This window comes from Oncorhynchus mykiss, chromosome 7 (assembly GCF_057628025.1).
Source record: "Oncorhynchus mykiss isolate SJ-2025 chromosome 7, ASM5762802v1, whole genome shotgun sequence".
NCBI classification, from domain to species: Eukaryota; Metazoa; Chordata; class Actinopteri; order Salmoniformes; family Salmonidae; genus Oncorhynchus; species Oncorhynchus mykiss.
The window spans coordinates 11,367,750-11,383,693 of NC_143028.1; the positions used below are offsets into that span (position 1 = coordinate 11,367,750).

At 47.7% G+C, this 15,944-nt stretch overlaps 1 protein-coding gene across 1 annotated transcript; it reads left to right on the forward strand.

Annotated features, from left to right (window-relative positions):
* Positions 1-439: 439 nt before the first annotated feature.
* Positions 440-9,073, forward strand: LOC110528786 (otolith matrix protein 1). Its single transcript, XM_036982785.2, has 9 exons — positions 440-869; positions 1,049-1,151; positions 1,237-1,315; positions 3,235-3,341; positions 3,476-3,650; positions 5,408-5,475; positions 5,638-5,822; positions 5,903-6,062; positions 6,137-9,073. The coding sequence occupies exons 1-9, from the start codon at positions 573-575 to the stop codon at positions 6,145-6,147; spliced, it is 1,185 nt and encodes a 394-aa protein (XP_036838680.1). The 5' UTR covers positions 440-572; the 3' UTR covers positions 6,148-9,073.
* The last annotated feature ends 6,871 nt before the right edge of the window (positions 9,074-15,944 follow it).

The following is a 15,944-nucleotide window of genomic DNA, read 5'->3' on the forward strand; positions in this document are numbered from 1 at the left end:
CTCTCTCTCGCTCTCCGTCACCTCCCCTCCTCTTCCTCTCTCTCTTGTTCTCTTCCTCTCCTCTTCCCTCCTTCTCTTTTCCCTCCCCTCTCTCTCCTTCACCTCCCCTCCTCTACCTCTCTCTACCCTCTCTCTCTTTCTCTTCCTCTCCTCTCCCCTCCCCTTGAATTTCTCCTCTCCTTTCCCTCTCTTTCCCCATCTCCTCCCATCTCTCTCTCTCCCCTCCTCTCGCTTTCTAAAGCTAAGGGGATAATTGAAAGAGAAATGTTAGACAGCTATCAGGAGATTATCTACCAGGGGTTAGAATTTTTGGAATGGAGGAGAATAATGAAATGTTTTCTTCTTATCTGACACCCCCCCCCCCTTCCCCCACCCCTCTCTCCGCTTGAGGGTTCCTAAGAACAAGGGTATAAGAGGGGGTCGATGTGAAAGCATTTTTTCCCATAAAACCTCAGTTTACTGGTTTCTCCACTGTAGCGTTCCATTGGAGTGTGTCTCGTGTGTGAGGGGAGATCTCGTCTTCACAGTGTGTGTTTGAGAGGGAGAAGATTTCTCAGATTTTGTCAGTCGACATGATTCATCGGGACAGAAGGCTGGCCATGACTCTTCTCCTCTTCTCATTCATCTCTTTCTCCACGCATTTCCAACAGGTGCGAAGGTACAATGCTTGTACCTGTTTTTCTCCAGTGAGAATAAAGTTGAACACAGTTCAACATTCCTTGTCTTTCCCAGTCTCCTGGTGTGTAGTGTCGGAGGCAGAGGAGCAGAAGTGTCTGGATCTGGCTGGGAGTGCTACAGCCCGGAATATCAGAGGAACGCTGCTGTGTGTCCGTGGCCAGAGTCCAACAGACTGCATGGAGAAGATCAAGGTGTGTGGCAAAACAGCCTTTGGGCTGTAATCCATGGAATTACAAAATAATTCGCAGGAAATCTGGGAACCCTACAACCGGGATTTCTGGAAAGTTACCAGAATTGTTCAACCTTAAACGACCTGTAGAGAAAGTGTAGTTGAATTGTGCAACATGTAATATGACCTATGTCTGTTCAGAATGGTACAGCGGATGCAGCAGCCATGTTTGCTGATGACATCTACACAGCCGGCTGGTGCTTTGGACTAGAACTGGCTGCTGGAGAGTCTTACAACGGAGTGGGTGAGTGAGGAGGGGGGGAGACGGGGAGAAGGAAACCGTGTGTAAATGTTGAACCTGTCTTACCTTATCCTGTCTGCTCTCTCAGATGGTATCAGCTACTATGTTGTAGCTCTGGCTCGTCGCTCCTCCAGTGACCTGTCCCTGTTGGAGATGCATGAACGCAGGTGAGAACAGATAGACGGATTGATTGATTGTTTGTTAGATTTTTATTTGATTTGATTAGGATCCAAGGCAGTGGCTGCTCTTCCTGAGGTCCAAACAAATAAATACAATACATAGTATACATAACACTATAATACAATATATAATACAATATACAATACAAAATATAATACAATACATACTACAATACAAAATACAATATACAACATACAATACTTAATACAACACATAATACAATATAAAATACTTAATAGAACACATTATGCAACACATTATACAAGACTTAATACAATACGTAGTATATAAAAATGTCTCTTCACAGTCCCCGTTGTGCCGTAAGGTGTTCTTTTATCTTTGTTTTTTTAACTGGTTTTATTGCTGGCTTGAGTTACCTGGGGTGGCAGAGAGTTCCATGTAGTCATGGCTCTATTTAATACTGTGTGTTTACCAGCCTCTGTTCTGGACCTGGGGACTGTGAAGAGACCTCTGGTTGCATGTCTTGTGTTGTACCGATGAGTCTCCGAACTGTGTGACAGCGTTTGGTACCTTCAACACATCAATACCTCTCACAACGACCAATAGTGATGCAGCCAATCTCTCCTCAACGTTGAGCCAGGAGAGACTGACATGCATGATGATACTGACCCTTTCCCTCCATGTACATCTAAGTGCAATACGTGCTGCTCTGTTGTGGACCAACTGCAATTGACTTATATCCTTCTTTGCCGTAAATGACCACACAACTGGGCAGTAGACCTGACCTGTCTGGTCGACTGAGGTGTCAAGAAAGCAGAGCAACGCCCTATCACGGACAGACCTCTTCCCATTTTAGCAACCATTGAGTCGATATGTTTTGACCATGACAGCTTGCTATCTAGGGTTACACCCAGCAGTTTAGTCTCCTCAACTTGCTCAATCACCACATTATTCAATAATAGATCTAGATGAGATTTAGGGTTGAGTTAGTGATTTATCCCAAAAACAATGTTTTTAGTTTTTGATATTTAGCACCAGCCTATTGCTAGTTACCCATTCTAAAACGGACAGGAGCTCTATACTAAGGGTGTCAGTTATTTATTCTACTGTTGTAGCTGATGTGTATACGGTTGAGTCGTCAGCGTACATAGACACACATGCTTTATTCAAGGCCAGTGGAAGGTCATTAGTAAAAACTGCCCTGCGGTATGTCACGCTCAATTTAATTAGCAGCTTCCTTTAAAGAAAACCATCTGTGTTCTATTAGATCACTCTGAATCTATGATTAGGATGTAAATCCATAACGCCTACGTTTTTATCAGTAATAGGTCATGATCAATGATGTCAAAAACCTGCACTGAAATCTAACAAAACAGCTCCCACAATCATCTTCTTATCAAATGATTTCAGCCAATCATCAGTCATTTGTGTCAGTGCCGAGCATGTTGAGTGCCCTTCCCGATCGTCATGCTGAAAGTACACTACTGTTCAAAAGTTTGGGGTCAATTAGAAATGTCCTTGTTTTTGAAAGAAAAGCTCAATTTTTGTCCTTTAAAAATAACATCAAATTGATCAGAAATACAGTGTAAATACAGTGTTGTTAATTTGTTTTCTGTAAAATAACATTGTATTTGGTCAAACACGATAATTTCATAAAGTTTGCTAAGCACCGGTAACAGGCTGATTGGTCGGCTGTTTGAACCATTAAAGGGTGCTTTGCTATTCTTGGATAGAGGAATGACCCTTTCCTTCCTCCAGGCCTGAGGGCACACACTGTCTTCTAGGCTTAAATTGAAGCTGTGGCAAAGAGGAATCCAGCTTCAGCAATTTACCATCCAGGTTGTTGGTACCATGTGGCTTGTTCTTATAGACAGAGAAAAAAACGTTGCCTCTTCCACACCGATTTGAATGATTGACTCATTGATTGATTGATTGGATATTGTAGCTCCTGTCACCCAGGGATCCGTACCACGGTGGGCTGGACTGTTCCTATTGGCTTCCTGGTCAACACCTCACAGATCAGTGTCGATGAACAATGCAACTTTCCTAAAGGTAAGACCTGTGTGTGTGTGTGTCTGACCCTGACTCGGTGTGTGTGGTGTGTATGTGGCCCTGACTCTGTGTGTGTGGTGTGTATGTGGCCCTGACTCTGTGTGTATTGTTGGTGTTATTGTGTGTCCTTCCAGCGGTGGGGGACTTCTTTGGCAACAGCTGTGTACCAGGAGTAAAGGACAGAGAACACGACCCCAGAGGAAGCAACCCTAAGAACCTGTGTGAAGCCTGCATAGGAGATGACAACGAGAGACATATATGTGTTAACAATCACCGAGAGAGACACTATGGAGAGGCTGGGGCACTGAGGTAGGGAGGAGAGGAGGAGAGGCTGGGGCACTGAGGTAGGGAGGAGAGGAGGAGAGGCTGGGACACTGAGTTAGGAAGAGAGGAGGAGAGGCTGGGGCACTGAGGTAGGGAGGAGAGGCTGGGGCACTGAGGTAGGGAGGAGAGGCTGGGGCACTGAGGTAGGGAGGAGAGGCTGGGGCACTGAGGTAGGGAGGAGAGGCTGGGGCACTGAGGTAGGGAGGAGAGGCTGGGGCACTGAGGTAGGGAGGAGAGGAGGAGAGGCTGGGACACTGAGGTAGGAAGAGAGGAGGAGAGGCTGGGGCACTGAGGTAGGGAGGAGAGGCTGGGGCACTGAGGTAGGGAGGAGAGGCTGGGACACTGAGGTAGGGAGGAGAGGCTGGGACACTGAGGTAGGGAGGAGAGGAGGAGAGGCTGGGGCACTGAGGTAGGGAAGAGAGGAGAGTCTGGGGCACTGAGGTAAGGAGGAGAGGCTGGGGCACTGAGGTAGGGAGGAGAGGCTGGGGCACTGAGGTAGGGAGGAGAGGGAGAGGAGGAGAGGCTGGGGCACAGAAGTAGGGAGGCGAGGGAGAGTAGGAGAGACTGGGGCACCGAGGTAGGGAGGAGAGGGAGAGGAGGAGAGGCTGGGGCACTGAGGTAGGGAGGAGAGGGAGAGAGGGAGAGGCTGGGGCACTGAGGTAGGGAGGAGAGGAGAGGCTGGGGCACTGAGGTAGGGAGAAGAGAGGAGAGGGAGAGGCTAGGGCACTGAGGTAGGGAAGAGAGGAGGAGAGGAGGAGAGGCTGGGGCACTGAGGTAGGGAGGAGAGGAGAGAGGGAGAGGCTAGGGCACTGAGGTAAGGAGGAGAGGAGGAGAGGCCGGGGCACTGAGGTAGAGAGAGAGAGGCTGGGGCACTGAGGTAAGGAAGAGAGGAAGAGGAGGAGAAGAGAGGCTGGGGCACTGAGGTAGGGAGGAGAGGAAAGAGGGAGAGGCTGGGGCACTGAGGTAGGGAGGAGAGAGGGAGAGGCTGGAAATCACTGAGGTAGGGTGGAGAGAGGGAGAGGCTGGGGCACTGAGGTAGGGAAGAGAGGGAGAGGAGGAGAGGAGGAGAGGAGGAGAGGCTGGGGAACTGAGGTAGGGAGGAGAGGCTGGGGCACTGAGGTGGAGAGGAGAGAGGGAGAGGCTGGGGCACTGAGGTAGGGAAGAGCGGAGGAGAGGAGGAGAGGCTGGGGAACTGAGGTAGGGAGGAGAGGCTGGGGCACTGAGGTGGAGAGGAGAGAGGGAGAGGCTGGGGCACTGAGGTAGGGAAGAGCGGAGGAGAGGAGGAGAGGCTGGGGCACTGAGGTGGGGAGGAGAGAGGGAGAGGCTGGGGCACTGAGGTAGGGAAGAGAGGGAGAGGAGGAGAGGAGGAGAGGCTGGGGAACTGACGTAGGGAGGAGAGGAGAGGAGGAGAAGCTGGGGCACTGAGGTAGGGAGGAGAGGAGGAGAGGCTGGGGCCCTGAGGTAGGGAGGAGAGGGAGAGGAGGAGAGGCGATAGGGATGAGACGAGAGGAGGAAAGGATCTATTTCTCCTTCTTGAAAGTTTCTCAAATCAGTCCATGGGGGCCCCTAACCATCCCACATATTTGATATATTCCAACACCAGTCTACAAATGTAACTAGTCAACGAATCACCAAGCCCTTGATTAGTTGAATCAGGTAGAATTGCTGTGGATCCCAGAGGACTGGTTTGAGAAACAGTGTCTTATTTAACTAGCTGTGTTTGACTTGAGGCTTTCTTCCAGGTGTGTGGCTGAGAATTTGGGCGATGTGGCATTTGTCAAACACACCACCATTTCTGACAACATGGATGGTGAGAGTCTGATCTAAATCTAACCAAACGCTAACATTCAGAATATCTCCTCTCTAAACAAACTTCAGCATTTCTCGCTCGAGACACTAAGTGTCAGTATTTCATAGTTTTTCTGATCAGCCTCCTCCACATCACTTCACCAATTCTTCTACTCTACCCTAGGCAACAATATGGAATCATGGGCCATGGACCTGGAACTGGAGGACCTGAAGCTGCTGTGCCCGGATGGCAGTGAGGCCGGGCCGTTTGACCATGAGACGTGTCACCTGGCTGTGGTACCAGCTAACGCTGTGGTGGTACGCCTAGAGGACAAGTGTAGAGTCTGGAAATACCTGGAACGCCTACAGGTGTGTGTGTGCGCTTGTCTAAGTATGTATGTGTGCATACTTTTTTTTGACATCTCACCCCCTCTCTTCTCTCTCTATAGAATGTGTTTGGGAACACCACCATGTTCAGCTCAGTAGGCTACGCCCAATCAGATCTCCTGTTTTCTGACTCCACCCACCACCTGCTCAGGGTTGTGGGTAGTTACACTTCCTGGTTGGGTCCCACATACACCACTGTCCTGCAGGCCTTCGAGTGTGAAAGTAAGAGAGTGGAGAGAGAGAGAAAGAGACACAGTGTGGTTTCATTCTTTCATGTCTTGTGTTTCTTCCCACAGGTTTGTGCTGATCCTTCTAGAAAGAAATCAACCAGCATCCTCTCCATCTCTCCCCTCACTATCTCTCCACATCTTTCTTTCCCTCCCTCCCTCCATATCTTATCCCCCCTCCCTCCATGCCTCCTCCCTCCATGCCCCCTCCCTCCCTCCATGCCTCCCTCCATGCCCCCCTCCCCGCCTTCCCTCCATCTCCTCCCCTCCCTCCCTCCTTCCCTCCATGCCCCCTCCCTCCATGCCCCCCCTCCCTCCCTCCATGCCTCCTCCCTCCATGCCCCCCTCCCCTCCTTCCCTCCATCTCCTCCCCTCCCTCCCTCCTTCCCTCCATGCCCCTCCCTACATCCTGCCTACATGCCCCCCTCCCTCCCTACATCCTGCCTACATGCCCGCCTCCCTCCCTACATCCTGCCTACATGCCCGCCTCCCTCCCTACATCCTGCCTACATGCCCCCATCCCCTCCCTCCCTCCATCCCTACATCCTCCCCTCGCCCCCCTCCCTCCCTCCTTCCCTCCATGCCCCCTCCCTACATGCCCCCCTCCCTCCCTACATCCTGCCTACATGCCCCCCTCCCTCCCTACATAGATATCCGGAGTGTTTCTTTCCTCCCACACAGTTCCAGTAGTCACTTTTCCTCCTATAAAAAATATCAACGTCATTAACTGTGTGTGTGTGTGTGTGTGTGTGTGTGTGTGTGTATACCCTTGGTTCACTGCGTTCCCACGGTTGGTATAGCAAACCACCATGCTAGTCATGGGGATTACAGCTGTAAGTTGCCACCAGACACTGATCTAAGGTCAGGTTAATGTTTTTAACTATAATGGTTCATGTTCCATTTTGGTAAACTGATCCTAGATCTGTGCTAAAATAGGAACTTCTACCCAGAGCAGTAATCCATGACACTCTATACACAGCAATTCAAAAAAATGCTGACTGCATTAAACCATGTCTCCAGAGTGATTTGATTGACCTGGAAGGTGATGAAATATTGGAGATGTGATAAGATGTTTGAAGCCACTGAAATTATGTTTGTACTGTAAATCATTTAATGAACAGGAATTACACTTTTTTTCTATAATTTCTTCTGGAGAATGTTCTCTCTATCAAAACAATTCCTTATGACCTCTATATTTTGTTCATGTTGTACCCGTAGAGTAATTCACTCTACGGAGGTATATTGGTGCTGTGACACTACAGTATTTTCTGTCTGTCTTCAGGATATACAGTGCCTTGCGAAAGTACTCGGCCCCCTTGAACTTTGCGACCTTTTACCACATTTCAGGCTTCAAACATAAAGATATAAAACTGTATTTTTTTGTGAAGAATCAACAACAAGTGGGACACAATCATGAAGTGGAACGACATTTATTGGATATTTCAAACTTTTTTAACAAATCAAAAACTGAAAAATTGGGCGTGCAAAATTATTCAGCCCCTTTAAGTTAATACTTTGTAGCGCCACCTTTTGCTGCGATTACAGCTGTAAGTCGCTTGGGGTATGTCTCTATCAGTTTTGCACATCGAGAGACTGAAATTTTTTCCCATTCCTCCTTGCAAAACAGCTCGAGCTCAGTGAGGTTGGATGGAGAGCATTTGTGAACAGCAATTTTCAGTTCTTTCCACAGATTCTCGATTGGATTCAGGTCTGGACTTTGACTTGGCCATTCTAACACCTGGATATGTTTATTTTTGAAACATTTCATTGTAGATTTTGCTTTATGTTTTGGATCATTGTCTTGTTGGAAGACAAATCTCCGTCCCAGTCTCAGGTCTTTTGCAGACTTCATCAGGTTTTCTTCCAGAATGGTCCTGTATTTGGCTCCATCCATCTTCCCATCAATTTTAACCATCTTCCCTGTCCCTGCTGAAGAAAAGCAGGCCAAACCATGATGCTGCCACCACCATGTTTGACAGTGGGGATGGTGTGTTCAGCTGTGTTGCTTTTACGCCAAACATAACGTTTTGCATTGTTGCCAAAAAGTTCAATTTTGGTTTCATCTGACCAGAGCACCTTCTTCCACATGTTTGGTGTGTCTCCCAGGTGTCTTGTGGCAAACTTTAAACGACACTTTTTATGGATGTCTTTAAGAAATGGCTTTCTTCTTGCCACTCTTCCATAAAGGTCAGATTTTTGCAATATACGACTGATTGTTGTCCTATGGACAGAGTCTCCCACCTCAGCTGTAGATCTCTGCAGTTCATCCAGAGTGATCATGGGCCTCTTGGCTGCATCTTTGATCAGTCTTCTCCTTGTATGAGCTGAAAGTTTAGAGGGACGGCCAGGTCTTGGTAGATTTGCAGTGGTCTGATACTCCTTCCATTTCAATATTATCGCTTGCACAGTGCTCCTTGGGCTGTTTAAAGCTTGGGAAATCTTTTTGTATCCAAATCCGGCTTTAAACTTCTTCACAACAGTATCTCGGACCTGCCTGGTGTGTTCCTTGTTCTTCATGATGCTCTCTGCGCTTTTAACTGACCTCTGAGACTATCACAGTGCAGGTGCATTTATACGGAGACTTGATTACACACAGGTGGATTGTATTTATCATCATTAGTCATTTAGGTCAACATTGGATCATTCAGAGATCCTCACTGAACTTCTGGAGAGAGTTTGCTGCACTGAAAGTAAAGGGGCTGAATAATTTTGCACGCCCAATTTTTCAGTTTTTGATTTGTTAAAAAAGTTTGAAATATCCAATAAATGTCGTTCCACTTCATGATTGTGTCCCACTTGTTGTTGATTCTTCACAAAAAAATACAGTTTTATATCTTTATGTTTGAAGCCTGAAATGTGGCAAAAGGTCGCAAAGTTCAAGGGGGCCGAATACTTTCGCAAGGCACTGTAAATTGTTCTAAAGAGACCTGTGTGTAAATACTCTTCACCTGCTGGTATTTGTAGTTCTGCAACCTCTTTAAATATATTAAAGAAATGATGACAAAATGCTGTCAAAGGCGTCTTTGCTTTGGAAGAAGTGGATTCTAGGCGCCGTTATAAGGTGGTTACACACACACACACACACACCTGGGCCTTTAGCCTACTTACACTGCTGACGGCTGATTTGACTTGAAGCTGTGGAAGTTGGGATTGAAAGAAAGGAGAGGACAAGGATGGAGGGATGGAGGACAGAGTAGTGACAGGTGATCCATCAGGTATTCAATTACCACCCATCCTTTACACTACTGATAACCCCCACGCCCACGCGCACACACACTAACACACACACACACACACCACAAACACACACCACACACAGACACACCACACAAACACACAGACACACACTAACACACACACACCACACACAAACACACACACACACACACACACACACACACACACACACACACACACACACACACACACACACACACACACACACACACACACACACCACACAAACACACACACACACACACCACACACATAGACACACACACACACACACACACACACACAGACACATGCTCGCTTGCACACACATATGCCCGCGCACACACACTGCGGTAAGTGGTTGGCTGTATTGAAGGGTCAATTCTGCTTAGTCAAGGGAAGTGTGTACACTGTGTGTGGATAATGAGTTTGGCACCGTGTTTCCATATGCTTTTAGTGCAGTAGACCCTAAAATCTCTCCCTCCTTCTTCCCATCATTCCCTTTCTCATACCCCCTCCTCTCTCTCGCCCCCCCACCCTTCCCTTTCTCATACCCCCTCCTCTCTCTCGCCCCCCCCACCCTTCCCTTTCTCATACCCCCTCCTCTCTCTCCCTCCCTTTACCTGTTAATTTACCCCAAAGTCACATTCTCTTTCTCTCTCTGAATATCTCCTTCCCCCTCTTCTCCACAGTTCACAGTGAGAATATGAGTCAGATTAGACATGAGATGTATTTTCCCCCGTCACACACACACATTTTAGACACTAGATGGTACCCTAGGGCCATCACTATACACGTGTGTGTGTGTGTGTGTGCGGAGGCGCACGTGTGTGTGTGTACGCATGATTGTATGTGTTAAGTTAAGCATCGTTGCAGGAGCTAGAGCTGGAAATGACCTGGGTATGATGAGTTTGGGAATGATAACAGAATACACACACACACACACACATATCCTGGGAATGATAGTGTCGTTACATTTCCCACCCAGCAATCACTTCGATCACACTGGCACTGCATTTACTGGAACCTGGGGGCTGTGTGTGTGTGTGGTAAGTGATATCTGCTGTCAAACTACAGTGTTTGGTAACCTAGGTTACGTCACGAAGTGGTAAGACCACTATTAAGACTGGATGGAGGGAATAAGGAACATTTATGACAGAAATCCTTCTTAACCTTTATCTGTCATTCCTTCCTTTTCTCTTTTCCTGCCTTCTTTTAATCTCTCCATTCCTGTCACCCCCCGTCTCTTGTTTTCTACCTATTTCTAATGACCTTTCTATTTATCCCTCTATTCTCCCGTTTCTCAACCACTTCCTCCCTCTTTCTTTCTTTTCCTCTCTCTCTTAACCTTTCTGTCTTTCCCTTTGTCTGTCCTCTTTCTTTCTCTCTTTCCCTGCGCATGTGTGTGTTTGTGTGTGTGTGTTCATGTGTGTGTTTGTGTGTGTGTGTTCGTGTGTGTGTGTGTGTGTGTGTGTTCATGTGTGGGTTTGGAGATTTTCGTTATTAATTAAACATGTTAATTGGAAATGTAGAGAAAATCAGAGCTGTTAACGGAGAGAGTCTTATCGCCCTGACAACACACACACACACACACACACACACACACACACACACACACACACTACAGTACTTCCCCTCCCCTCTGTCAACCCTCGTCCTTCTCTTTTATTCTCTTTGTGAAATCCCTCCCTCAATATCTCTTCTCTAAAACATGACAGAGAGAGACAATCGAGGTGTTTCATCATCATTTCTAAAGACACATTCCTTCAAACTGACAGGACACCTCATAGCTCACTGGCTTCATGGCTGCTTAAATCTGTACCATCTAGCCTCTCATCTCTTCTCTTTGTGTCTCTTCTTTCTCACCAGTTAACTGGACTGGAGATCACGACAGCGTGCAAAGTGAGTGTGTTGGTTTGTGTGTGTGCCTTTGTGTGTGTATCTTGCTCTCCAGGGGTGTGATGGAGACACTAGAGTGTGTAAGGTCGTAGCTGGGTGAAACCAGTTATCAGTTAGGTCAGCCAGAGTTCACTGACTGAGACTACTACCGAAAAGCATCTGATGCACTCTGCCGAGGTGGCTGTGTGTGTGTGTGTGTGTGTGTGTGTGTGTGTGTGTGTGCGTGCCTGCCTGCCTGCCTGCGTGTGTGTGTGTGTGTGTAACCTACTGAAGGAGATCAGATGGAAGGCATCAGAAGGTCGTGGTAGAGAGGTGCTGTGGTTTAGACATACAGGAAGCAGACCACTGGGGTTTATTATTTCACGCCATATACTGTCTCAATCCAGACAGTCTGCAGGAATTTGTCTTACTAATACTATGATAGTATTGTCTACTTATCAACTCTATTAAGCTCAAATAATTGTTCAATAAAGCTCTTTGTATAGGGGTGGCAGGGTAGCCTAGTGGTTAGAGCATTGGACTAGTTAACCGAAAGGTTGCAAGTTCGAATCCCCGAGCTGACAAGGTACAAATCTGACGTTCTGCCCCTGAACAGGCAGTTAAACCACTGTGCCTAAAGGTTGCAAGTTCATCATTGAAAATAAGAATTTGTTCTTAACTGACTTGCCTAGTGAAATAAATATGTTGGATTTTAATTCAAAGGAATTGTTTTGTTCCAAATTAGTTTGTAGACAATCTGTCGACGTGTTACATTTAATAGAGAACAACCATGAGAGAGTGAACAATCCACAAGGTAACAATGGAGAGATGACAATGGAAAAGATAGAGGGACAAGGAGGAAGAGAGAGAGAGAGGGGGGGGGGTAATTCGAAGAGAGTGTGACATGGGGAAGACATGGATGTGATGAAATATGCATCAGTCTCCTAGTGAAATATTAATCCAGACGGTTTGACTAGAGGTTGACCTCACTGTGAACCAACACCTCTGGGACAGGGTACACACACAAGGAGGGGGGAGGAAAGGGAAGTGAAAGGGGGATACCCTAGTCAGTTGCACAACTGAATACATTAAACTGAAATGTGTCTTCCGCATTTAACCCAACACCTCTGAATCAGGAGAGGAGAACTGAATACATATACAGGCAGGGGGAGGAGGAGAGGAGTGCAGTGAAGAGGAGAGGGGTGGGTAGACAGGGGGAGGAGAAGAGGGGTGAAGAGGAGAGGGGTGGGTAGACAGGGGGAGGAGAAGAGGGGTGAAGAGGAGAGGGGTGGGTAGACAGGGGGAGGAGAAGTGGAGGGGGAGGAGAGGGGTGGGTAGACAGGGGGAGGAGAAGAGGGGTGAAGAGGAGAGGGGTGGGTAGACAGGGGGGAGGAGAAGTGGAGGGGGAGGAGAGGGGTGGGTAGACAGGGGGAGGAGAAGAGGGGTGAAGAGGAGAGGGGTGGGTAGACAGGGGGGAGGAGAAGTGGAGGGGGAGGAGAAGGGTGAAGAGGGGGAGGGGTGAGGGGGGAGTACACACGCATGGAGCGGGAGAGAGGGGAGGAGGGTGAGGAGGAGGGGTGAGGATGAGTGGTAAGGGGTGACAAGAATGGTTGAGTACACACACAGGGAGGGGGAGGTGGAGAAGGGGTGAGGAGACTCCCTGCGACTGAGTTTTTAGGTGTGAGGAAAACCAGAGAGATGCAGTGAGGAGAGCTGAGTGTGTGAGTATGTCTAGTTTAGTCAATATTCACAGGACAAACTATTATCACAGTATCATTTTGGTTTCATTACCATAGTGTTTGTGAGTGAGTGAGTGAGTGAGTGAGTGAGTGAGTGAGCGAGTGAGCGTGCGTGAGCGCCCGGTCACAGTGATTGCTGGTAGTTGGCAGGTTAATAAATCTACAGCTTATTCATGGAGCTACTATAACCTTTACAGAAAGAGAGAGAGAGAGAGGAGGGAGAGAGAGAGGAGGGAGGGGTAAGGTGAAAGAGGGGTAGAGTGAGAGGAGGGGCCTTGTTGTGTCCGAGTGCTCATGCTTGTATGCTGGTACGGTGTGTGTGGTGGACTGCTTTAGGTCTATAAACCTCTACTAGCCCCTCAGGACTCTCCCAGGCTGCTGGCTATAAATGATTTAATATACCTGGTGGCTCTACGGCCAAGGTCACTGATAAAACACAGATGGGGGGAAAAAGATAGAAAGAAAGAGCAGGACAGAGTGTTATGTGTTATCATTTGAACCACTGAAACCTGAATGAATTCCTCTGAACAAAGGCGTTGTGTCAGTGTGTGTGTGTGTCAAGGTTATTATAGTAAACGGAAACTGAAAGGAAAACCTGATCTGAAAAAAAGTAGGAAGTAAAATGAAATAAAATAATTAACAAACCCGCTTGAAAAACTAAAACTAAACTGAAAATATTATATTTGACTTCAAAACAAACTAAAGTCAAATAAAAAAACATCATGAATTATGTTCAGTTAGATTTTTTCTCTCGAAACTTTGGGCAAAAATCGTATGGGGGTTTCAATGGGGGTTTCAAGCTTTTAGGGGGTTTACTGAATCAGCCAGCTAAATGCTTCGCTAATCTTGGTTAACTAAAGCCTTGCGTAATTGGTCAGCTGCTTGATTAAGTTCTGGGTCCAAACATATTAAGAGAAGCGATGAAGAGATGCTAGAACAAGGAGTGGAACTGGAACGAGGACCTCCACCCTCCATCTTTGCACGTTACGGGCATGTCTCTAGGCGGAATGTCCCCTCCCCTTCTGAAATTCTAAAGATGCTAACACCTGCCAATTCATTATCTGTCCTAATAACCAGTGACAAAAAAACCTAAACACCAAAACTACTGCTGCTGGTTATCCGACGCATCCCGCAGAATCTGTCCGAGAGAGATAACTGGACAGGGGGAAACATTGGCTAGGTTGTTAACTTGATTCCTCTTGTACTGCTAAAGTTAAATATAATTGGATTAGTGTAACCATGGGCTGGATAGTTTCACTCCACCAAATGTTTTGTACCTGTCGTTATTCCTTTTAAATCCAAGTCACATTGAGATTGACTTTATAATTGAAACCTGACCTAACCAATAACCTGATTCATCACCTTATCTATTACTGCCTGCAGTGGCAAGAAATGACGTGACAAAAGATACTATACAAATGTCTCCTAGCCTCCCACTGTCTGAATATTCAACTATAATAAAGTCATATAAAACAAAATACACATATTTTCACAAAGTTAAACTAAAACAACCTAGCAAATCAGGTCTAAAAAATGCTATCTGACATCAAGCGATATGCACCCCTTGTTTCACTGCCTCATCACCCCTTGTTTCACTGCCTCAGCACCCCTTGTTTCACTGCCTCAGCACCCCTGGTTTCACTGCCTCATCACCCCTTGTTTCACTGCCTCAGCACCCCTTGTTTCACTGCCTCAGCACCCCTTGTTTCACTGCCTCAGCACCCCTTGTTTCACTGCCTCATCACCCCTTGTTTCACTGCCTCAGCACCCCTTGTTTCACTGCCTCAGCACCCCTTGTTTCACTGCCTCAGCACCCCTTGTTTCACTGCCTCATCACCCCTTGTTTCACTGCCTCATCACCCCTTGTTTCACTGCCTCATCACCCCTTGTTTCACTGCCTCAGCACCCCTTGTTTCACTCCCTCAGCACCCCTTGTTTCACTGCCTCAGCAACCCTTGTTTCACTGCCTCAGCACCCCTTGTTTCACTCCCTCAGCACCCCTTGTTTCACTGCCTCAGCAACCCTTGTTTCACTGCCTCATCACCCCTTGTTTCACTGCCTCAGCACCCCTGGTTTCACTGCCTCAGCAACCCTTGTTTCACTGCCTCATCACCCCTTGTTTCACTGCCTCAGCACCCCTTGTTTCACTCCCTCAGCACCCCTTGTTTCACTGCCTCAGCAACCCTTGTTTCACTGCCTCATCACCCCTTGTTTCACTGCCTCATCACCCCTTGTTTCACTGCCTCAGCACCCCTTGTTTCACTCCCTCATCACCCCTTGTTTCACTGCCTCAGCACCCCTTGTTTCACTGCCTCATCACCCCTTGTTTCACTGCCTCATCACCCCTTGTTTCACTGCCTCAGCACCCCTTGTTTCACTGCCTCAGCACCCCTTGTTTCACTCCCTCATCACCCCTTGTTTCACTGCCTCATCACCCCTTGTTTCACTGCCTCATCACCCCTTGTTTCACTGCCTCATCACCCCTTGTTTCACTGCCTCAGCACCCCTTGTTTCACTGCCTCAGCACCCCTTGTTTCACTGCCTCAGCACCCCTGGTTTCACTGCCTCATCACCCCTTGTTTCACTGCCTCAGCACCCCTTGTTTCACTGCCTCAGCACCCCTTGTTTCACTGCCTCAGCACCCCTTGTTTCACTGCCTCATCACCCCTTGTTTCACTGCCTCAGCACCCCTTGTTTCACTGCCTCAGCACCCCTTGTTTCACTGCCTCAGCACCCCTTGTTTCACTGCCTCATCACCCCTTGTTTCACTGCCTCATCACCCCTTGTTTCACTGCCTCATCACCCCTTGTTTCACTGCCTCAGCACCCCTTGTTTCACTCCCTCAGCACCCCTTGTTTCACTGCCTCAGCAACCCTTGTTTCACTGCCTCATCACCCCTTGTTTCACTGCCTCAGCACCCCTGGTTTCACTGCCTCAGCAACCCTTGTTTCACTGCCTCATCACCCCTTGTTTCACTGCCTCAGCACCCCTTGTTTCACTCCCTCAGCACCCATTGTTTCACTGCCTCAGCAACCCTTGTTTCA

Excerpts from the sequence above, each read along its gene's own strand:
- LOC110528786 (XM_036982785.2), top strand. The coding sequence starts at position 573 with ATGATTCATCGGGACAGAAGGCTGGCCATGACTCTTCTCCTCTTCTCA. Across the intron at positions 870-1,048 it reads ACTGCATGGAGAAGATCAAG|AATGGTACAGCGGATGCAGC; the intron begins GTGTGTGGCAAA and ends ATGTCTGTTCAG. Across the intron at positions 5,823-5,902 it reads AATACCTGGAACGCCTACAG|AATGTGTTTGGGAACACCAC; the intron begins GTGTGTGTGTGC and ends CTCTCTCTATAG.